We start from the raw sequence: 23,106 nt of genomic DNA on the forward strand, positions 1-23,106 counted from the left end.
TGGCGGCTCCGGCCGGGGCGGGCGCTTCCTGGTGCCGCCTCCGGGGCCGAGGCGGGCGCCGGCGCCACCTCCCGGCTCCCCGCCCCGCGCGGCCTGAGTCAGGCGGCTGGAACGTGACAGCGCCGGGCTGCGGGTGGGTGGGCGGGGGCAGGCCTGTCTGCCGCAGGCGCAGGGGACGGGCGTCAGGGCCGTGCGCTCCGGGACCCCACGAGACCCTCCTGAGGACCTGCGAACACCCGTTGGGAGACATGCCTGGGGTCTCTGGATAACCTGGAGCCTCTGTTGGGCGTACACTCCCGAGCCAGGTGTCTCCCCCAGGGGGCCTGCTGATGCCAAAGGTGATGAGAAACCCAAAGCTGTGCCCCAAGGTGGGAAGGGCCACCCAGGCGCTTTAGAGCCCTCCCCTCTGGGGTGCCAGCCCTACGGGCAGCCACCCATCTCCAGTTCTTAGCCACCAGCGAGAGTGAGGGATTTCATAAAAATCACAACCCGCTCGTCTCCTTTCTTCACCACTCCTCGACCGCAGCAAGTAGGGGAGGGGAGCTCCTCATCTCAACAGAGGAGCAGCCTGAAGCCTCACGGCCGCACTGGTCCAACTGCTGCCAGCACAGCCCCTGCCCAGCGCCTCCCACTCAGCTTGGAAGCGCCTTTCCAGGGAAGGACGTGGGGGCTCAGCCCTGTCTCTGGGCTCCCTCCCAGGGAGCGCCTACAGGGGGCGCTGAGAGGGCGCTAGAGCCAAGCCGGACCCCTGGCAGGGAGGGGTGGCAGATTTTCCAACCCAATCTCTTTGAGTGGACCTGTGAAATTATCACACGTCCCAGCCAACCTCCGCAGCCCGGCCCAGAGCCTCACACCCCACGTAGTTCTGCCCCCTGTTGTCCCCAAGCCTGGCACGGTGCCAGCACAGAGCCCAAAGCAGGCCTCAGAAAGTGGTGTCAGAGCCACACAGGGGTGGCCTTCTCTCCCTGTCAAGCCCAGAGACCCTGGCTGGCCTGTCCTCCAGAGCTTCGTCCCCCTCCCTGACAGGGGCCACCAAGCAGGGTGGGGCAGCCATCAGAGCCCCCACCCTGAGACCTGTGGGAGGGAGCTCTCAGCTGCTTGGCCAAGCTGGGGGCCAGGGCGTCCCTTCCCACCCCTCCAGCCTCTGCAGCTCAGGCTGAGAGGAGGGCAGGGCGGTGGGTTATCCCCCAGAGGGCTGTGGAAACCCCACGAGTCAGGCTGCTGCAGGTCACCCTGGGGGGGCTGGCCTGGCACCCCCCCAGCTCTGCCCACCCCTAGACTCAGGCTGCCTCACCCCAGCCCGGGCAGCCCCGCCCTCCCCTGGGCAGCCCCAGGTGCCCTGACTCACGTCCTGCCACGCAGCCTAATTGCCTCCTTCCTGGGCATCATCCTAGAGGCCCCGCTCAGAGACCCCATGTCCCTCCCACCTCTCGGGGCCCTGATGACAGCCCCTGGCTCTAGGTGACACCCCACTGGGCTGTGAACTCCCTGGGGAGGGGCTCACCTCCAAAGGGGTGGGGGAGAGAGGACGAGGAGAGAAGAGGGTGTGCGGGAAGGGGGAGCAAGGCCTCTGGGGCTTCACTGCCCCACATCCCAGAGCCCAGACTCTTCCCCCCCACCAGCAGAGAAGCCTCCAGGCCGCATGTGTCCGGGCTGCCTCTCGGCTCCTGGGTACAGCCAGCAGACACAGAGCGCAGATTCCGGTGGGTGCGTCCCAGCTTTATTCTCAGGCCCCTCAGTCCCAGCTCAGGCTCAGAGATGCGCCCAGGCCACAGTCCCCAGGGAATGGTCCTCGACTCCCCGCCTGGACCGGGCAGGGGGCTCTCTTGCCCACTCCTGCCTGCCTTCTTCAGCCGGGGGGTCCCCAAGAGACTGCCTCCTCAGCGAGGGCCGCACCGCAGAGCCAGAGCCCCAGCCAGGAGCGGCTTCTTGGGGCTGGCCATCCCCCCTGTCCACAAGCTCATCTCGGCTCCATCTCAGGGCCCCAGTGCCAGCCGTGGGGGATCCGGGGGCCCAGGCCTCCTTGTCCCGGGGCTCGCCCCAGGTGCCCTGGCTCCCTAAGTTCTTGGGCTGCCTGAGGTCCCCACTGAGACTCCAGTGGCGAGACGGCGGCCCTCCCGAGCGCCCCATCCATGCGGCGTCACTGGCTGAAGGAAGGGGCGAGAGGGCGTTTCTCCGGTTCCTGCACCTCGAGGCCTGGAGACAAAGGCTCAGCTCAGGCCGCTCCCCGGGGGCCTCCCAGCATCCCAGGTGCCCACAGGGCCCCACCCCTTCTGCCCACCCTTGGCCCCTCTAACCACCTCTCAGCTCTCCCCCTCCTCCCCCAGTCCTCGAACATGCCAGGCCTTTGCTTCTGCTGTTCCCTCCACCTAGAACACCGTTCCCCAGAGATGTCAGCACAACAGACTCTCACCTCCAAGCCTTTGTTCCAACTCACCTCCTCTCTGCCGCAACCCCGAGCACCCTGATTAAAACTGCAACCCCCCCACCGCCCCGCCCAGCGCTCCTGATTTCCCTCATCCTGATCTCCTTTATTCCCAGAACATTATCACCTCCTGAGATTCCAAGGCGGAGCTGCCCAAATGGGGACTGAGCAGGTGCGACGTGGCTGGTCTGCACTGCCACGTGCTTGGGTGTAAGATACACTGGAATTCAAAGGCTTAGTATAAAAAAAATACAAAATATCTCATCCAAGATTTTTCACACTGACTACATGTTGGAATGGTAACAGCTCGGACATGTTGAATGAAATAAAATATACTATTAACATTGATTTTACCTCTTTTCACTTTTTCTGATGAAGCTACTAGAAAATTTTAAATTATAGACATAGTTCCCATCATATTCCTACTGGACAGGGCTAGGGTAGATAATTATTATTTGTATGCATATTGTTTACTGCCTGCCTCCCATACCAGAATGTTCCCTGCTGTATCCCCAGCTAGCACACTGCCTGGCACTTGGTAAAGGCTCATTGTCAAATGAGTGAATGATGAATGAGGTCCACCGGGGGCCCTGCTCCCCCCCAGGCCCTCACTCACCCTCTCGGCTGGCATCTGCTTCGTGTTCCGCCAGGGTCTCGATGGAGCCGTCCCATCCCACGCCAGGTCCTGGGGAGACACAAAGCAGCCACTGGGCCACGGGGCCAGGGCAGAGGCGAGCAGGGCTTGTGGGGAGACACAGAGGACAGGAGGGACGCCCCGCTCCCCCAAGCAGGTCATAGGTCCACAAGGAGTTGGGGGTAATGGGGGCAGGGACCCTCGTCCCTCACCTTTGCAATGGGAGCTGGGGGCCCCCAGGGGGCCCGGTCGGCGCTGTCGGAATCGCTGCCGGGGGGTATCCCCGGGGCTGAACGACTCAGAGGTTCGCACCACAGGGAATCGCGAGCTGAGTTTTCGCCGCTGCCCCCCTGCCAGGGTCTCGTCCCGCAGGCAGAGGGAGCTCTGGGCCCGGCGCATGGGTGCCGGTGATGGGGACCCTGCAGGATGCACAGGCAGGGAGGGTGTAGAGCCCACAGGGTGAGGCTGCACAGGGGCAGGGAGAGGAGGCTGCAGAGGCAGGGAGGGGGTCTGGGTGATGAGGGTGGCAACAGGAGGCTGGACCCTGTGCTGGCTCTGACACTAACTCACTGTGTGACCTTGGGCAAGGCGCTTCCCTTCCCTGGGCCTCAGTTTCCTCCTCTGCTGACTGGGATAAATGACCTCTCACTAAAGGCCCCTGCGGCTCCGAGGTCCTAGGCACCGCTATGGATGGGTAGGACTGGTTGGGTGGCAGCGCGGGCAGGAGGGAGGTGCCAGCCGAGAGGGCCATGGCAGGGACGCAGGGCAAAGAGCCACTGGAAGCCTCTAGGGGAGGGGGGAATACAGCAGGGAAGGCCAGCGGGGGCACTGTGCAAGCCACACAGGAAGGGAGAGACAGACGTTGGCAGACGCCAGGTGGGGGTAGGGGACATAGGGTGGGACCACCCTGGTCACCTGACCCCCAGACCCACCTGTCCCATTCGCCTCCCTGCCCTCGGAGAGCTCCATCTCTGGGGGGCCCCCCAGGCTCTCGGTGCTGCCAGCCCCATCGGCCCCCAGGCGCGGCCCCCCATGGAGGACCCCCTCCCGCCGGGGCCGCATCAGCCTCTTCACCTTGTCAGCCAGCCAGCTGCCCTTCCTGGGGGCAAGAGGGCACAAGAGGGGGTAAGGCCAGGGAGGAAAGAGGGACGAGAGGGCCATGTCGGGGATGGCAAAGGCCAGGCAAACCCTCACTGGGGCCTGGACCTGAGCTGGGTCAGGGGTCAGAGGGCAGGGCAGGGGCTAGAGTGGGAGGACCACAGGCCCAGGGGGGTGGAGGGGCAGCTCACTTGGTCCGGGGCAGGGGCCCCGGCTCCAGCACACGGTACTGGTCCATGATCTTCTCCACCAACTTCTGCTTCTCGCGGCGCAGGGCGTTGAGCTGGTCCCTGGGAGGATGAGGAGGAGGAGGCAGGCGTGAGGCCGTGCAGGAGCACAGCTCAGGTGTTAGCAGGTACACGCCGGTACAACCCTGCCGGTTGTCAACACGCCAACCTGCTCCAGCGTGGCTGGATGAAATGCCACTGCCCCAGGCCCCAGGGGGTCAGCTCCAGCCCTTTCCCCAGGACCTCCCTGGGTGTCTCCCCGTGAACAACCAAAGGGGCCTCCAGGACCCCTCCAGCTCCCAGCAGCCTGCTCACAGGTACTCGCGCTGCTCGCGGTGCAGGTGGTCCCGGCTCTCCAGGCTGCGCTCCAGCAGCTCCCGGTTCTCCCGGCTCAGGGCCTGCACCTCCGCCAGCAGCTGCCGGTTCTCCTCTTCCTGGGCGCTCCGCAGCTCCGTCAACAGCTGGTGGGGGCAGGTGGCAGGACGGGTGGGAGTGTAACAGGGTTCGGGGTGGCTCCCCGCCACCCTCTCTGCTCTCTGCCCATCCCCCACCCATCCCTCGCCACACCTCACACTGCGTGGTCAGTCGGCAGGCGCTCAGGTCCAGCTGCTGGTTGGACTCGCGCAGTCGCTGGCTCTGCGCCTCCAGCTGCGCCCGCTCCAGCTCCAGCCGCGCCAGGCGGCCCCGCAGCTCCCCGCGTTCCCCCTGCAGCTCGCCTCGCTCCCGGGTCACCTCCGCCAGCAGCGTCTGAGCTCTGCGGAGGCAAGGAGAGCCGCTCTCCAAGGGGACGCACCCCCCAGGCCCCTCATGAGGGCCAGAGGAGCCATGCTGGACCCCACAGGGACCGCAGGGAGCTCACCACCAGCCCACTTCACAGATGGGAACACTGAGAACCGGCTGAGCCGAGGCTGGTACCTGTCGTGCTCGCTCTGCAGCCTCCGCAGCTCCTCCTCCAGGCCCCGCTGCCGATGCCCGTCCTGCATCAGGCGTTCACGCTCTGCCAGCAGGGCCAACTCCTGCGCCTCCACATTGGCCCTCTGGGCCTGCAGCTGCTCGTGCCTGGGATGGACAGGGGCTGAGAAGGCTGCAGGGACCTGGGGCCAGGGCAAGCAGGCAGCTGGACTGTCTGGACCTGGGGGTCTGCCGTCTCCCATGCATAGGCCCCCAGGGAAAGCCAGAGGGCAGAATACCTGCCAGGCACCCACCACTTCCAATGACAATGAGCCCCAGAGTGAGCTGCCCCGCAAGTGTGGGGGCCCGGCCGCACGAGAGGGCACAGAAGCAGAGGTGGGTCTGCTGGGTGCTGGTGCTGCGCTTATGGGGTCAGACCCGCCGAAGGAGTCTGCTCCGGGCAAGGAGGTGCCCGGGAGAGGAGCCGGGTGCTCAGAGAGGCTCACCGGCCCTGCAGCTCCCGGTGGGCCAGCTCCAACGCCCGCATGTTGGCCTTGAGGTCGCGGTGCCGGGCCAGCAGTCCCTCCAGCTCGGCCTCCTGCCGCCGCTGCAGCTGTGCCAGCGCCTCGTGGTCCCGCAGCAGGGCCTGCTGCTGCCCGCGAGTCTCCTCCTGGGACCGCCGCGCCGCCCGCACCTCCTCCTCCAGCACCCCCAGCTTCCTGTGCAGCTCCTGGCCCTGCATCTCCAGGACGGACTTCTCGGCCTGGGGCAGAGGAGAAAGCGGGGCCACTGGGGTGGAAGCCCAGGCCAGACAGCGGGTAGGGGACAGGGAGCAAAAGGCAGAGGACAAGGAGAGAGCTGTGGAGGGGGCAGGGGCTGGGGTGGGGGCAGCAGGGAGCCGAGGCAGAGGGTAACGGGCAAGGAGAGGGGAGAGGTGTCACAGAGGTGGGCACCAGTGCCAGGCCATGGAGGGCCGGGCGAGAGGCACAGGCTGGGATGGGACAGACGGGGCTGGGGTGGGGCAGAGAAAGCGTAGGGACTAATGGCTGGGTGTGCAGGAGAGGGCTGGGGACGGGAGGAAACGGGCACAGCTGTGGGGGCCGGAGGAGGCAGAGGCAGGTAGGAACAGGGGAGGGAGGCAGGGTCAGGGGAGGGGCAAGTGGAAGAGGGCAGAGTGGGGAGGAGGGGTGCAGAACGGGGTGGCTGGGGTCAGAGGGCACAATACACGTGACTAGGAACATGTAGGGGCAGCTGGGGCAGGGAAAGGGGCAGGAAACGATGCCAAAGGGACAACGGGCAGTGGTAAGTGGCCAGGGACAGGGCACCCTGGCCGCCACCCACCTGCAGGCGGCTGCTGTGCTCCTGCGCCCGCTGACTCTGCAGCAACAGCTCCTGGGCCCGCCCCTGCAGGCTTCCCAGCTGCCCCTCCAGGAGGTTCAGCTGCCCCTGCAGAGCCGCCTTCTCGGCCACCAGCGTTGCGTTCTGCCCGCAAGGGGAGGGGGGTTAGCAGTGGCCAGGCCGCTGGGGCACCCCTCCCCGCACCGTGCCCACCACGGTCCCACACTCACACTGCGCTCCACCTCGATGAGCCGCCCGCTCTGGGCCTCCGTGATCCTCGGCTCAGCCTGCTCCTGGGGCCCCGGCCCCACGGGGCCCTGGCGCAGCTGTAAGCAGAGGCCCAGGGAGGTCAGGCGGGGGAGGGGTGGCGGCTTGGGAATGGCCACAGGAACTTAAACCACTGGACCCTTTCCCCTTCAGTAGCACTTAACACTGCGCGCCCTCCCTCCATCCCTCTCCCTCCCCCGGATCCCGCAACTTAGCACCCCAGTTTCAACCCTGACCAACCCCACGCGTGCCAGCCAGGCCATCTGCTGGCTGCTCACTGGCCCCTGGGTTATGGTTGCCTGTTTCCTTGCCTCTGTCCCAGGCAGACTGTGAGCCCCCTGAGGGCGACAGCCTGGTCCTGGGCCCCACCACACGCCAGCACTGAGCACTGAGCCCATGCACAGCAGGGGCACCAGAAACAATTACCGACTTCCCAGACTAACTGAGCTCACCGGGAAGTGGCAGGATCCTCAAGAGAGACACAACAGTCACCCAGAGAAGAGTCATGGGTTCTGTGCGTTTGAGGAATGGGGGAGACAGGGCCTCGAGAAGACCACACAGCCTGGGCAGAGTCAGCCTGACTCTTAGCACAGTGCTCCCTCCAACAGGCCCCAAGAGGGGGCACATGGTGAGCAACTGGCGAAGAATGGAGGGGCATGACCAGAGGGAGCACTGGTGGGACGGGAGCACACACAGCCCTGGACGTCTGCTCCCGGATGGAGGGAGGGCTGGGACGGGCCGCCAGCCTCACCTGGAACAGCTCCTCCTCCAGCTGCAGGGCCCTCGTCTTGAGTTCCATCAGCGCCTCCTCCTTGCTGGTGGCGGCTGCCTGCAGCTCAGCCTCCAGCCGCTGCTCCAGGCCCTGGTACCTGCCAGGAGAAGCCTTGACATCCGCCCCTCCCCAAGTCCCTGCCGGCCCCTCTCGGCCCCTCGGGCAACGCCCCACCTCTGGTGCTGGAACTCTTGTTCCCGCAGAAACTCCTGGCGCTCCAGAGCCGCCTGTTCCAGCTCACTCTGCAGACGCTCCAGCCGGGCCCCCAGCTCCTGGCCGCGCACCACAGCCTTCTCCAGCTCCTGAGGGCAGGCAGAGCAGGTTCAGGGCCAGAAGGACAGACTGCCACCCTCCCCAGGGAGCAGGGAAGGGCCGGACACAGAGGCCTGACAGTCAGGAGACCTGGCTTTCTGTCCTTGCTCTGTCACCCTGGACAAGTATCTTTAACTCTTTGGGCCTCTACTCCCCCATCTGTAAAATGGGAGCAAAGCCTGGCCACCTGGCAGAGCTGGTATGAAAGAGCCGAGGACTGTGAGCCTGGCAGGGTGTGAGGGGGGCCCCTGAGCCAGGAGTCCCAGACACTCGCTGGGCAAGTGTCTTCACCTCTCTGAGCCCACGGGTCCTCATGTGCCCAGTGACAGCTGGACGCGGCCTCCGTGCTGAAGCCAGACTGGCCATGTGAGGGAAAGAGGGGCTCAGCAGAGGTGGGTCTGGAGAGACCCCTCAGCCACAGGGGGATGGCCACAGGGGACAGGAACTTGTGAGGGCCAGGCCTAACCACAGCGGGGTGGGGGTGGGCGGCTGGAGGGTGAGGGCGGTGATGCGCAGGCCAGGCTCCTGAGGCGGTTGGGCTGCACCATTGCGGGAGGGGACAGGAGGTCCCCTCTGGCCTGTGGGCCCCAGAGGGAGGGAGGTCAAACCATTCTGAGGTACGGGGGCCCTGGCAGGATGAAACCACAGGAAGGGCCAACTCTGACCAGCCTCCTTTCAAATCCTGCCTCTGGAAACCAAGTCAACGAGACTTTGCTCTGATCTTCCTGGCTTAGCAACCCCGCTCGGGCCTCCCCCAGGGCCACTGCACTTCCGGACACCCTTGGCCACTGCCTCTTGCTGAAAAACTACGAGTCCCAGGAGGCCCTGCTGCCTGCGGGCCAGCAGCCACCAGAGCCCAAGGGCTGAAGGCAGGAAGAATGGAAGAATGCGAAGAATGAAGGAGACTGGAACCTCGGGCCAGACCCCTGCCCTGCCCCCTCCAGGCCCTGGCCACAGCCCTCAGTGCCCCCTCCACTGTACCTCCTGACCTCCACCCAGCCCATGGGGACAACCCCCTCCGCCCCTGGTTCCCTGACCCCCGCAACCGGCCACCTCCTCCTGCCCCACACCCAGTTATCATCAGGAACTCCTCCACCAGGAAATCTCGCAAAATTCCCCTTTGTCCTTGGTCCTCAGAGCCGGTTATTCCAGCTCACCAGCCCTCCCCTCCCCTTCACTGCCCACCGTCTAGCATGCCTTCTCCCCAGATGAAGCCCATTCTCAGTGCCTCAAGCTCTCTCCATTCATTATCTTACAGGATCCCATGAGATTTATTCTTGTTTTACAGGTAAGGAAACTGAGACTCAGAGAGGTTACGTAACTTGCCCCAAGCCACACAGCTGATAAGTAAGGGATCCGGGATATAACTCAGGTCTGCCTGACAGCATTCCTACAGAGGGGACCCCAAAGACAGCCTCTCGGCCTTACCCTCTCACCCGCACTCCCAGTTCTCACATTCCCCAGGCCTGCCCTGCGCAATGCCTAACCCCGGGTCAACCCAACAGTGGCTTCCCCCTCCTCTCCATCGGGAGGGGTCTCTGAGCAAATTACTCCTCCTCTCTGAATCTCAGTATCCTCACCTGCACAACAGGAATGAAACTGGAAACTGTGCTCCGCTGGAAGATTCTATTCCTCGTCTGCAGCACACCCTCCCCAACAGCACTGGCCCCACTGGCCAGAAAAGCCTTCCCACTGCCTCGTCATCTCCTCCGCTTCCCTTGAGGGGCCTCTCAACATGCGGACCTGACCACTCTGCTCATGTTAAACTCTCTGTGGCTCCCCATCGCCCTCATGAAAAAAGCTGAAACTCCTCCTTAGCTTGGAAGGAAGATGAATTGCCCAATAGGAACCCTGCTTAAGGAATTCTCAGTCTCACCTCACTCCACTCCCCACCTCACGCTCCGCCCTACAAACTGGTGCCTGCGTGGCCTCCTGGCTCATCGCCATTCCATCCCCTCCTCCAGGAAGCCCTCCCTGACTTGCCCCAGCCTGAGTCCAGTGTGCTTCCTGGACCCCCAGGGCTCCCCACACGGTGCTGTCTCCACCCCAGACTGTGAGTGCCTCCCCAGCTCCGGGTGTGCTGGCTGCCTGGTACAGGGCCTGGTGCCAAGGAGATGCCCGTCTACATGCTTGAACGAATGCATAAGGGGGACTCCAGGGCCCCTCTCTCCTCCATTCCCCGCCCTGGCCCCAGCCAGGCTCACCTGCCACTTGGATCATGCGCACTGCCTCCGAATGGCCCCAGGCTCCCCTGCACACCAAGGTGACCTTCCTGAAACCCAGCCACCCATAGGTCTGCCCACACCCCTGGGCAGCTTTCCTTGCCTGGGGACGGAGTACTAATACTTACCACTCCGGCCCTTGTCCCCCACTCCTCCCGGGCCCCTCAGCATCTTTAATGCCTTCAAGTCTTTCCACATGCTGTTCCCTCTGGATGAAATGTCCTTCCCCACCTCATGAAATCTTGACCGTTCCTCAGAACCCTCCCCGCAGCCCCCCACCCCGGCATCAGCTCCCTCTCCCATGGGCTCCCACAGCACTTTGCTCTTTTTTTTTTTTTTTTGGTGAGGAAGATCAGCCCTGAGCTAACATCTATGCTAATCCTCTTCTTTTTGCTGGGGAAGACCGGCTCTGAGCTAACATCTATTGCCAATCCTCCTCCTTATTTTTCCCCAAAGCCCCAGTAGATAGTTGTGTGTCATAGTTGCACAGCCTTCTAGTTGCTGTATGTGGGACGCGGCCTCAGCATGGCCGGAAAAGCGGTGCGTTGGTGCGCGCCCGGGATCTGAACCCGGGCCGCCAGTAGCAGAGCGCGCGCACTTAACCGCTAAGCCATGGAGCCAGCCCCAGCACTTTGCTCTTAATAACCAATGTGTCTTCAGCTTCACCCAGCACGAACTGGGCTCTTCTCTCCATTATCTCCCTTGTCTTCCATAAGACCGGCGGACACAGCCATGAAGAGTGCCCCCGTGTTACAAAAGGAGGCACCAGGGTGGAGGCGAGTAAACTGTCAGAGAGCCAGGATTTGCACCCAGGCAGTCTGGCTCCATGCCCACAGTCTTCTCCCCTCCCACAGCCACCCCACCAGAGGCAGGGGACATAGGCCCCATGTCCCAGGCCAGGCCCACCTTGGAAGGCAGGAATGGACTTCGCCTTTTTATCCCCAGGCCCAGCTCAGTGCCGGGCACTCCGTGGCTGCTGATAGAAAGAATAACCCAAATCCCTAGCAACCGCGCTGGCACCTCGTTCCCTGACCCCGGCTGTGACCCCACCTACCTCCTTGAGGGCCTCCCTCTCCCGGCGCTCCCTCTCTGCCTCCTCCAGGCGCCGGCGGCCCTCGCTCTCCAGCGCCTGCAGCCGCTCCTCGGCCGCCTCGGCCCGGGCCCGCAGCCGGGGCCCCTCGCGCTCCCACTGCCTCCGCTCGCGGCCCGTGGCTGCCAGCGCCTCTGCCAGCGCCTCCCGCTCCCGAGAGGCAGCCTCCAGCTCCCGGCCAGCCGCCTCCACCGCCTCGCGCAGCCGGGCCTTCTCCCCGGCCTGGGCCTCCGCCTCCCGGTGGGCCTCGGCCTCTGCCCTCCGCGCCTGAGCCAGCTCCTCAGAGAGGCGGGCAGCCTCCGAGCCTCGGGCCTCCAGCCTCCGGGCCTGGGCCTCCAGCTCAGCTCCAAGGGCCTCAGCCTCTCTCTTCAGCCGCGCCACCTCCTCCCTGAGGGCCTCCTGCTCCGGGACTCCACTGACCAAGATCTCCTCTGGGATCGGCCCCTCCCAGGCCTGGGCCCCAGGAGCCCCTTCCTGCTTCTGCTGTGGTCTTTGCTGGGCTGGGTCCCCGACCATCTCCTCCAGCCTCTGTTCATGCTCTCTGGCCTCTGTTTGCCCCTTGGGTGGGTCCGGCCTCTGGCCTGGAGTCTCCTGCTCCTCCAACTGCACACAGAGGCCGGGCTCCGAGGGTCCGGGCTTGCTCTCAGGGCCCTCCTGTCTCAGCCCCTGGGCTTCGGGAACCAACTCCCCAGTCTCTCCCAGCAACAGCTGGGCCTGAATTTTCATCTCTGGACCCTGAGGTGGGGCCACAGAAGCAGGGGTCTGGAGAGGAGCTCCATGGCCAGCCTTCTCCGGGGACTCCTGTGTCTCTACTCTGGGGCCTGACTCCTGGGGCGTCAAGTCTGGGGCCTGGGGGGCCATGGCAGCCGTCTGGAGGGGCCTCTCCATCACCCGTGGGTCTGAATCCGATGCCTGGGAACACTCCGCTAACCCCTCGAGGGCTGAGTCTGATGCCGGAAGAGCCAGGTCCAAGGCCTGGGGGCCTTCATCCCCTGCCTGGCCAACCAAGCCCTGGGAGCCATGGTCTGAGGCCAGGCAAGTCTGGGGAGCCGCGTCCAGCTCTGGAACCGTGGAGTCCTCACTCTGCTCCTCCAGCAGGGGGGGCTGAGGGCACAAGAGAGGGATGGTCAAGCCCAGAGGAGGATGCCTGGAAGGACCTGCAGGGATGGTTGCCGGCGGGACTCACCTGGCCCCCTGACTGCCCCTGCAGCACCCGTAGCAGGCCCCGAAGCTCCTTATTCTCCCGCTCCAGGGTCCGCAGCCGCCCAACCTCTGCCTCCCGCACTTCATCGTGCAGCGAGGGGGCCGCTCCTGGCAGGGGTGCTGGGGTGACACCCAGGGGAAACGGATGAAGTCAGAAGCCACCTCCACTTGAGCTGCAGGAAAACACAGGCAGCCCCCCATCCCCAGCCCCTCCACTAGGGCCCTGCTCACCCTCCCCAGGAGAGCCCGGGGGTGGCTCCAGGCTCCGCTGAAGCTCCAGCTCCAGCTCCACGTTCTCCTCTGCCAGCTGGTCCACCTGATGCCGCAGAGAGTCCAGCTCCTGGGAGGAGGCAGGGTCAGACAAGCCCTCCCCACCACGGCCAGGCCAAGTCTGGGTCACTCGAGGTCACAAGGAATAGGGGTCACAGGGATGACTAGGGAACCCCGGGGGCCTCTGGGGTCACCGGGGGTCACTCTGGCAGTCTCACCACATGGGCCTCGCCCAGCCGGGTCCGCAGCAGCAGGTTCTCACGCTGAGTCTCATGCAGCCGAGCACAGCGCTCTTGAGCGGCCTCCAGCTGCTCCTCCAGCAGCGCCTTCGAGGCTTCCAGAGCCCCTGAGAGCACCCGCTCCTCCTGGGGGAGGGCAGAAAGAACCGGTGCTGTGATGCTGCCTGCCCCCAAGCACACCAGGACCACAGACTCTGCCTCCACCCCCTCCCCATCAGACCCTGTGGCTCTCTAGGCCCCACCTCCCCCCTCCCTCTCCAGGGTCTCTCCGGGTACCACTTCCCTGGCACCAGGCCCCGCCCCTTCTTCCCAGGAACTGCCCTTCAAGGTGGCATCTCTTTAGATCACGCTTATCAGCCCCCACTGCTGGTTGCTCTCTCCAGACACACTTCCCCTACACATGGCCCACCTTCCTCTTCTGGACCCAGCCTTACCTACAGCCCCACCTCCCCCTCCATCTGCCCCATCCTCCAGAGGGCCTTTCCCCAGACACCACCTCACCCATTTCTCCTAGCGGCGACTGTGCCCTCCATGAGGCCTGACCCTCGCTTCTCTAGACCAAATTCGCCCCTCCTCATGGCCCACCCCCTCCCAGGCCCCGCCCCCGCGGCCCCGCCTCCCGCCTCACCTCCAGCTGCCCCTTGCAGGCCTCGGATGCCTGCAGCCGCTCCCGGCAGCGTCGCAGCTCCTCCTGCAGGCGGGGCAGGCGGCCGGCCCGCTCCCGCAGCGCCTCTGCCTCCTCGCGGTACAGCTCGGCCCTCTTGGCCTGTCCCGACAGCGCCTGGGCCTGGGCCAGACGATGGGGGGCTGGGAACGGGCAGCCGCGGGCCGGAGGGATTAGGGTTGGGGGAGGCGATGGGACGGGGGAGGTGCGGGGAGAGGGTTAGGGTACGCGGCTATGGCGGAGAGCATCTGAGCGCACCTCCTGGCGGAGCCTTCGAATTTCGGCCTCCAAGCCCTGCACCTCCGCCTGCGAGTCTAGCAGCAGCTCGGCCTTCTCCTCTCTGGAGGGAAGGGACGCTGGAGGGGTCTGGATTCCCGCCACACCCAGCCCTTCCCAGGCCTGATCCCACCCGTACCCGTGGCGCTGGGCGCCCCGCTCTGGGCCTGATCTGCCCCTCTCTTGCCAGGTCCCCTTCCCAGAGGGGGGCACTCACAGCTCCTGCCGCAGGCGCCGCAGCTGGGCCTTGGTGTTGGCCAGCTGCAGGGCCAGATGGTGCGAGGGGCCCTCCGGGGGCGTCCTAGCAGGGGCCTCAGGCAACAAGGGGGCTGCTGGCTCTCGCTCCAGCAGCAGTTCAGCCAGCCGCTGTGGAGAGTCAAGGGTCAGGGGTCGGAAGTAACCCATCCCATGCCCCCACATCTACCCCCAACCCCTACAAACTGAATCTGCCTCTTTCAGCCCTGCTGGCCCAAGACCCCCAACCCCACACCTAGGCCCCAACCCTCATCTCCCCCACACATCTGGGTCCCCGTGGACCTCACGTTCCTCCTGGTGCTCGATGCCCCTACCTGCGCCCCCACATCACGCTCCCGCGCCAGTCTCAGTAGCGTCCCCATCAGGCTCCGGGACAGCGTCTCCAGCTCCGGAAGTGCCAGCTCCCCAGGCTCGGGCCCAGCCAGCGCCAGCACCATGCCCGCCCCGGGCTGGGTCACCTGGGTGGGTAGGGAGAGCAGTTTAGCCTGAGAAGGTGGGGGGCAGGGTGTCCCCAGGTGGTGGTGCCAGTGCAAAGCCGTACCTCCTGGATGGCATCGGCCAGCTCACTCTGGACCTCGAGGCTGAGGCCCTGGATGTGCCGGATGAAGAGTTCCCGGTGCTCACACTGCCCGGGAGAGAAGGTGGGAGGCTGGCGCAGGAGTCTCCCCACTCTGCGGCCAGAGGTGGACCCTGCCCTGCCCTCCCCCACCTCACCTGTACTGACGCCCCCAGCAGCAGCCGAAGGATGCCTTCCAGCTCCTCCACCGCCTCCTCTGCGGGGCACAAGCCACAAGGGGTTAACGGGTGGGGGGAGGGGGAGAAGCGGGAAGGGGTGGTGGGAGAGAGCACCTGAGAAGGGGTCAAACCCCAACGTCTGGAGGTCTGGGGGTGGCGACAGGATCAGCAGCTGCAGCTCCTCCTGGGGGAGGAGGGGGCGGGAGATGTGAAAAGGGCCTTCCCGCAGGGGGGTCCCAGGCTCAGCCTCGCCCTCCGGACCCCTCACCTGGTAGAAGTCCCTCAGTCGGCCCCACAGGTGGTTCAGGTTCCGCACTCGCCAGGCTGTGGGACCATCATGGCGCCTGATCATCCGAGGGTCCCCTCGGGAACTGGGAGCACTGTGGGCACAGGGGGCGATGGGTGGGAGGGGTATTCGAGGACCCGCCCTCTCAACCAGGCTCCGCCCACCACCCCCTCAGGCTCCTCCCAGCCTACTGCCGGGCCCCATCCCCTCAAGCCCTTTCGCCACCGCCCCCAGGCCACTCCTTGGTGCCCCTTACATGATGCCCAGCACCCGGAGGAGCAGGGCCCCATCGCTGAGACGCAAGAACCTCTTCTCCGGACAGAGGGGCCCCTCTCCTTCCTCCTCCTCTTCCTCCTCCGGCTCCTCGGCCTCCCCGACTAGCCCAGCCAGTCCCAGCGCCTGTGGGAGCAGAGACGGGTCAGCTGCCCCGGTGGGAGCCCCCCACCAGCAGAATGACTCCTGAGCGCCTCTGACCTGTCCCCTGAGCCGGCGCAGCCCCCTCCTCACCAATTTCCTGAGTGTCTCTGGACCCCTTTTCCTGCCCCACAGCTGCCTGGACTTCTCCAGCCCCACATTTGAGCCCACCGCTCCCCCCAGGCCCCAGCTCAGCCCCACCATCCCCCCACCCCAACACCAGCCCCTTTCTGCTGCTCACTTCCCCTCCCAGACCCCTCCCACCTGCCCCCTCACCCAGGTGGCCAGGCTCCCACTCAGGAAGTCTCTGAGTCTGGGCCCCTTGCCCCCATCCATGACGGGGTCAGGGTGTTGGTCCCGCTGTGGCAGCTACACCTGCCCCGAGAGGAAGAGGAAGTCCCCGGCTGGGGGATCCCGAGCCCAGCCACAGACACCCTCAGCAGCTTCCTCCTTCCGGGTGCAGGCGGGCCTGTGCACCCCCGGGGTCCTGCCTCAGCCCCCACCTTGCCACCCCGCCTCCTGGTCTCCGGCAGGGCCGGCCCAGAGGTTATCGGGGGAAGGTGGGGTCAGGGCCACGCAGCAGCAAGGCCCACAGCTCTGGCTCGATGGACAATGGTGGGTGAGTCCTCCACCCCTCTGGGCCTCGCTTTCCCAACTTGAAACCGGAGAGGGTGATCTCAGCCTGGCACCTTCCAGGGCCTCTGAAGGGGCTTCAGGGCTTGCGTGGTGACTCTGGGTGCCTACACCTGCATCTTCTGATTTGCCCTTGATGTTTCTCAAACCTCCCCCCCCGACCTGTGAAGCCAGGGTCAGATGCCGCCTCCCCCAGCAAGCCTCCTCTGAACCCCAGCCAGGAATGAGCACCCTTCCTCTGACCCCGCCCTCCCCCATACTCTTTACACACTGGACTAAGACAGGACCGCTGGGCCGTGGGCAAGTGACCTCACGGGCCTCAGTTTCCTGCCTGTAAAAGAAGTAGGTTGGACTCCAGCCTCAGAGGGAAGCAGTTCAGTGCAGAGCCGAACAGCATGTGTCTCGTAACACACAGGCCAGGAGGACATCCTAGCCTCCCCTCTGCTCACTCCGGCGCCGCTGTTCATTCTTTCATTCACCAGCTCCATGTGAGACACTGTGCTGGGTACTGGGCTGTAGTAAAAAGCCACATAGTCCCTGCCTCCATGGGATGCACAGTACACTGGGGAGACAGCTACCCAAAAATTCACACACATCCTCAAAATGTAACGTTGAGCTGTACTACGTGCGTTGGTGGGGAAGGGATTTGACTTCAGTGGGATGGTCAGGGAAGGCATCCCAGAGGGGCCTGTACGATGGAGCTGAGATCAGGGATGAGTGGGTTGACTAGGCAAAGAGGGGAGAAAGGAAAAGCATTCCAGGCAGTAGGAACAGAATGTGCGAGGGCTCTGTGGCAGCTGGAAGCATAGCCATTGTAAAGTTCAGAAATTATTCATGTTTCCTCGATTCCAAGATGCCTGATTTCTCATATTTAAATCTCAGAAGACAGATGACATGGTCGAGTTGCTGCCTGGCTGGCAGCAGTCCTGACATAGCTGTCGTCACCTGCACATACCCACACTTCAAATGCCTTAAACCCTGCAGAAGTGGCGTCAGCAGCTTGGAAGGAAACCCCAGAGGCAAGAGCAGAGCAATCTTTTACTCCCAGGACCCAAATGGTGGGAGCCCCTGGGAGGGGACCAGACGTGCAGGAACACTCCCAGGGCAGAAGTGGATTGCAAAGCTGGCTGAAGAGCCACCTGCACGGTGACTTTACCATTGTCTGATGGATGCTGGAGGGGGTGCTGCTCTCCAGCACCCCTGATGGCTCACAGGAGGAGGTGGCTGAGAAACAGACATCATGCCCCTGTCGGACTCTAACTGTGAAGGAGTTTTCCAAACGCCGTCCACGGTTTACTTTGCTTCTATTTTCCCGTTTATGTGTGCATCCGAATTATATATGATGAGAATCTCTGAGTCTAAAAGAGCTCCTTCGGGAAGTATAAAATAAAGATTCTAGTGATAAAAGAGCCTTGGGGCATAGTTAACTGGCAGCATTCTTTTTTTCCTTAGTGGCATCTTTTACAAACGATGACATCTTAGATTTGATGAAATATAAGGCAATGATAATAACAATCATGGCAAACACAAGCTTACCATGAGTTAGTCATGGTTACAAGTACGTGACAGTTATTAACTTATTTGCATTGGACTAGTCTATGACATACGGACTAAATGGATTATCTCCATTTTACAGAGGAGGAAACTGAGATGCAGAGAGGTTAATAACTTGCCCAAAGTCACACAGCTCTTAAGTAGAACCAACTGAAAGAAGGCGGTGGGGCCAGAGTGCAAAGAGCCAGGGGCTCGTGGGCAAGGTGAGCTGGGTCTGACCGGGCAGTGGGAAGCCATGTGGGCTTAAGAGTACACCTAGTTAGGGCCGGCCCCGTGACTTAGCGGTTAAGTGCGCGCGCTCCGCTGCTGGCGGCCCAGGTTCGGATCCCGGGCGCGCACCGACGCACCGCTTCTCCGGCCATGCTGAGGCCGCGTCCCACGTACAGCAACTAGAAGGATGCGCAACTATGACGTACAACTATCTACTGGGGCCTTGGGGGAAAAAAATAAATAAATAAAAATTAAAAAAAAAAAAAGAAAGAAAAGAGTACACCTAGTTCTTCAGCCTCCCGAGATGCATCTGAAAATGCGGATAATCCTCTCAGAGAGGATTCCAGGAACTGGTGCCTGCCTTAAGCGTTCATTAATTGGTCCCTGCTGTGGTTATTAATTTTACTATTAAGAATATCAAGGGTCCATCAGATTTGACCCTCTGCAAATCTTATTCCTATTTGCATCCTCCGAAGAGTCCAGCCCAGGAAGTCCTCCCGAGCAACGGCTCTGGATCAGCCAAGCGTGATGACTGGGCATCACCTCTTGGCAACCAAAGGTCCCTGCCTTGCTCAACATCTCAGTCACACCCTTCCTCAAGCCTCGGAGGCAAGGGCCGTGTCACCAACTGCTCTCACATCCGTCACTCCAGACACGCCTGGCTGCGCCACAATCTGGTTTTCAGACTTGGTTCAGCTGAGTCAGGCAGAGGGCGGCAGGGGGGAGGGGGAGGGTGGGGGGGAGGAGGGCAGCTGGGGAGGGGCTCCCTCGTCAGCTGACACAGAGATCCTGGGATTTCCAGGCTCAATTAGCTCATTGAGAGGCTGGCAGTGGTCCCTTTCCTTCAGCTAGATTTTTTCTTTAAAAAATTTTTCAGATACATGATCAAAAATGTCAAGATGCGGGGCCGGCCCGGTGGCGCAAGCGGTTAAGTGCGCGCGCTCCGCTGCGGCGGCCCGGGGTTCGCTGGTTCGGATCCCGGGCGCGCACTGACGCACTGCTTGGCAAGCCATGCTGTGGCGGCGTCCCATATAGAGAGGAGGAAGATGGGCACAGATGTTAGCCCAGGGCCGTCTTCCTCAGCAAAAAAAAAAGAGGAGGATTGGCGGATGTTAGCACAGGGCTGATCTCCTCACAAAAAAAAAAAAAAAAAAAATGTCAAGATGCATAGGGGATAGAGAAAGTCTCCCCCTCATCGCTCCCAACCCCCAGTCCCTGATCCCTCGTTAGACTTTTCCCTGTCCTTCCTGACATTCCGCTGCCTGTGTCCATCTGTAACAGGTGGTTGTGACCACACACACCATTGTGCACCTCCATGCTTTGCAATGTTTTGCAATCTCCTTCATTTCAGTTCATTTTGGCCTTTCTAATGGCTACATAGAAACTGTCTTTTGTTGAAAAAAATTTATTTTATTTTATTTTTTTTTTTGCTGAGGAAGATTCACCCTGAGCTAACATCTGTGCCCATCTTCCTCTATTTTGTATGTGGGTCGCTGCCACAGCATGGCTGGCAAGTAGTGTAGGTGCACACCTGGGATCTGAACCCACGAACCCAGAACGCTGAAGTGGAGCGCGCCAAACTTAACCACTAGGCCACAGGGCCAGCCCCAACAAATATCTTAAATATTTGCATCTTTTGCTATTCTACAGTGCCATGTAGAATGACTGCCCTCCTCAGGTATCTTTTTCTAGCAGTTTTTAAGGGGGTTCAGTGCCCACTGCCGCCAGCGTGGGGATCCAGGAGGCAGGCAAGCAGAGAAAGACAGACAAATGGACAACGTAGTCAACTGCCACTGTCTCCCTGCAGTCTCCTCCCTCAGGGCTCAGCTTCCTCACCTGCACAGGGTGGGGGCCAGAAGGACCACATCTCCCAGGTCCCCTCTGGTGGTGAATTCTCTGGAGAGCCCTGGTCCGACCCCAAAGGCCAGAGGCAGGAGGGCTCTGGGGCTCAAGGATGCGGAGTCCAGGGAGGCCAGGGCAGGTGGCAGCCGGTCCGGCCAGGGCCCCGGACCCCCCTGGGCTGAGTCAGAGAGTGGCTTTTTCTCCCCGCCTGCAGCGGCTCCGAGCAGCGTCTGGCCCCCCAGCAGCCTGTCTGGGGCCCAGCTCCCTAACCGGATGGTCCAGGGCCCCAGCCTAAAGAACTAAAAACAAAAGACAGCCTCCAGGTCCTTCTGGGCACTTGGCCCTCTGCTGTCGGATCTGAGGGACCCTCCTCCTGTCTGAGAAGGGGTGGATCCCCCCACCATTTGAGGATGGAATTAGTGGAGCCAGAGTCGGACAAGAGCAGAAATGCCCAGCGGAGTGACCCAAACAAGCTGCCCAGGTGGGAGGAGGGAGGGGGAAGCCAGAGCCAGGGAGGACAGGGCCCGGAGCCACCTGCCCAGTGCTGGGCCGGCTGCCCAGGGACCCAAGGTGTGGCCGACAAGGCCTGGGCCCCGGCAGCTAAGGAGAGCTCGGCCCAGCCCAGCCCCCATTGCCTGACACTGGGCCAGCTCTCCCTCCCTGCTCCTCCCAGGGGACCTACGCTTCTACAGGCACCTGCCCTGCCTCACCCGGAGCCTCTGGTCAAGGCTGGGACACCACCACCAATCCCCCTCCAGGCGGCCTCTACCCAGCACCCGAAGTATCAAAGAGTCGTTTTGAAACGCTAGCTGGCTCATGACCCTTCCCTGCATAAAAGCCTCCAGTAGCTTCTCCCTGTACTTTGAATTGGCTTCCAGCCTCTCACCGTGACTTCTGAGGCCCCACGGAATGGCCCAGGTCACCACCCGACCTCATCCCTTGCTCCTCCCCCTCCTCTGCTCTGGGTCCTCTCCTGCTTCCTCCATCTCTCTCCCACTCTCAGTTCCGCCAACCTGGAACTCCCTCTCTAATCCCGCTAACACACCCTCCCTCTCCCCTGGCAGGCTCCTCTCACCCTACTGGTCTTGCCAAATGAAAAGACTTTCCCTTTCTTTCTTTCTTTCTTTTTTTTTTTTTTGGTGAGGAAGATTGGCCCTGAGCTAACATCTGTGCCCATCCTCCTCTATTTTGTTTGTGGGTCACTGCCACAGCATGGCTGATGAGTGGTGTAGGTCTGTGCCTGGGATCGGAACCCACGAACTGCCGAAGTGCAGCACGCGAAATTAACCACTACACCACTGGGCAGCCCTGAGACTTTCCCTTTCTAAAGTAGACCCCAGGCCTTGTCCCCTCACAGTCTTATTCCACTCTGCATCTTCCCTCATTCACTTGGTCTGCTCCCCTCTAGAGTGGAGGCCCTGTGAGGGCAGGGACGCTGTGGGGTCGTCCATGGCTGCAGTCCAGGCACAGCGCTGAGCTACAGAAGCCATGAGAGCGCCAATGTCTGCTGACGGCTTGCCTGCACTGGCCCTGTTCCTCACGTGTATTAATCACCCACTCCCCCCATAGCCGTAAAATACAGGTGCTGTATTATCATCCCCCCTTTCCAATGAAGACACTGACACACAGAGAGGTCAAGTCACTTGCTTAAAGCCACACAGCCAGAAAGCGGTGGAGCCAAGATTCAGAAGACGGCCGAACTGATGTTTTTGAACAAAAGAATTCCTATTTCAGAGATAAGGAAAGGAAGGCTCAAAGGGGCCTGGGGGTAAGTAGGGTGACTGAGGGCACACCCAAGTCCTCTGGAGGCCTGAGAGCTGTGTCAGCTCCGCTCCCGCTGCCTAGTCTGTGGGAGAACACGGCTGAAGCCCAGCGCCCAGTTCCCACGCACGAGAGACCCAGCAGCCCCACCGCTGCCAGCCTCCCTCATAATTAAAGACACACACATTAAAGACAGCTCCAAGACACCATTAAATATCCATTAAGTGAGCAAAAATCAATCCAGAAGGTAAAACTCAAGCCGGCACACCCACACATCACTAACGGCCCTCAGAACGGCCTCCGAGTTTCCAGAGACCAATCAAACCACCAGAGCCCTTTGACCTAGCGCTCCAGCATTTGGGAACACGCCCCGAGGAAGGAGCCCAAGAGGATACGAAAACAGAACTTTGTCGGAAGCTGCCCCCAGCCTGATCCTGGAGACACCCGGATGTCCACCAAGATAACCCGACTGGGGCCGGCCTGGTGTTGCAGTGGTTAAGTGCACGCGCTCCACTTCAGTGGCCCAGGGTTCGCAGGTTTGGATCCTGGGTGTGCACCAACGCACCGCTTGTCAGGCCTTGCTGTGGTGGCGTCCCGTATAAAGTAGAGGAAGTAGAGGAAGATGGGCACAGATGTTAGCCCAGGACCGGTCTTCCTCAGCAAAAAAAAAAAAAAGGAAGATTGGCATTGGATGCTAGCTCAGGGCTGGTCTTCCTCACAAAAAAAAAAGAGAGAGAGAGAACCTGACCAAGCCGTGGCTTGTGGACAAAATCCTGTCTCTGACCTCACTTGGTCTACTCAGCCCAGGCCTCTCTCTTCTTCCTCACCTTTAGGCCTTAGCACAGGCTGTTCCAGCCGCCTGGAACACCCTTCCCACCTCTGTTCGCCTGGCTGTTGCCTATTTATTTTTCAGCCACAGCTAGGAGTCGTTTTCTGGGTCCCTTACGCCCATGGTGAGCTGGGGTGGTGGGCAGAGTCTTTCTGTAACACCCCAAAACCCCCGGCCGGTGCTTCCCTTTCACAGCTCCACTGCACTGACCTCAAGCACTCATCCGGGGGCTGGTGCCCCCACTCGACCGTGAGCACATTGAGGTGTGCTGCCAGTCCCATTAGAACATGCTCTCAGGGCCCAGAGCTGCGTCCTGCAGTGGGGCCAACGGGCCTGGGCCTGGCCTGTCCACTGCTGTGTCCCCGGAGGCCAGCATGGTGCCTGGAGCAGAGATGACGCTCAGCAAACAGCCGCTGGATGCGAGACACGTGATGTGACTGTAGGGGTACACGGGGCAAGCAGAACCCCCGAAAGTCTGAACATGCCCTTCATAACTACGTACGGATGTGCAGACACGCATAGAGATGCTCAGAGAGACAAGCAGCTTCATCCTGGGAGAAGTCTCTGAGATTAAAGATCCATCTTTAGAGACTGGCCCCATGGTGTAGTGGTTAAGTCCAGCATGCCCCGCTTTGGCAGCCGGGATTTGGGGGTTCGGA

General features: G+C 62.1%; 1 protein-coding gene across 2 annotated transcripts; it reads right to left on the reverse strand.

Moving 5' to 3' along the window:
* Window positions 1–127: 127 nt before the first annotated feature.
* CCDC88B (coiled-coil domain containing 88B) lies at window positions 128–15,978 on the reverse strand. 2 transcript variants are annotated; one of them, XM_058526538.1, is made up of 27 exons: window positions 15,895–15,978; window positions 15,461–15,603; window positions 15,187–15,298; window positions 15,033–15,102; window positions 14,898–14,956; window positions 14,725–14,808; window positions 14,498–14,641; window positions 14,146–14,294; window positions 13,911–13,992; window positions 13,617–13,775; window positions 12,968–13,114; window positions 12,711–12,819; window positions 12,463–12,599; window positions 11,241–12,380; window positions 7,827–7,954; window positions 7,632–7,749; window positions 6,844–6,939; window positions 6,617–6,757; window positions 5,782–6,038; window positions 5,300–5,443; window positions 4,952–5,138; window positions 4,700–4,845; window positions 4,349–4,447; window positions 3,992–4,158; window positions 3,272–3,478; window positions 3,042–3,110; window positions 128–226 (listed from the first exon to the last, which is right to left on the reverse strand). In XM_058526538.1, the coding sequence occupies exons 1-27, from the start codon at window positions 15,952–15,954 to the stop codon at window positions 183–185; spliced, it is 4,398 nt and encodes a 1,465-aa protein (XP_058382521.1). In that variant the 5' UTR covers window positions 15,955–15,978; the 3' UTR covers window positions 128–182. The 2 variants fall into 2 exon arrangements, with proteins under 2 accessions (XP_058382521.1, XP_058382520.1); XM_058526537.1 differs by lacking the exon at window positions 128–226 and adding an exon at window positions 2,046–2,196.
* Window positions 15,979–23,106: the final 7,128 nt, after the last annotated feature.

The sequence above is a fragment of the Diceros bicornis genome, chromosome 31 (assembly GCF_020826845.1).
Source record: "Diceros bicornis minor isolate mBicDic1 chromosome 31, mDicBic1.mat.cur, whole genome shotgun sequence".
Taxonomy (NCBI): domain Eukaryota; kingdom Metazoa; phylum Chordata; class Mammalia; order Perissodactyla; family Rhinocerotidae; genus Diceros; species Diceros bicornis.

What these genes read in the sequence shown, in the direction of transcription:
- CCDC88B (XM_058526537.1), bottom strand. Translation starts at nt 15,954, where the DNA reads ATGGATGGGGGCAAGGGGCCCAGACTCAGAGACTTCCTGAGTGGGAGC. An exon ending in AGCACAGCAGCCGCCTGCAG is followed by an intron (nt 6,039 to 6,616) that starts GTGGGTGGCGGC and finishes CCTCTGCCCCAG; the next exon opens with GCCGAGAAGTCCGTCCTGGA. An exon ending in GGGCCCCTGCCCCGGACCAA is followed by an intron (nt 4,159 to 4,348) that starts GTGAGCTGCCCC and finishes TCTTGCCCCCAG; the next exon opens with GAAGGGCAGCTGGCTGGCTG.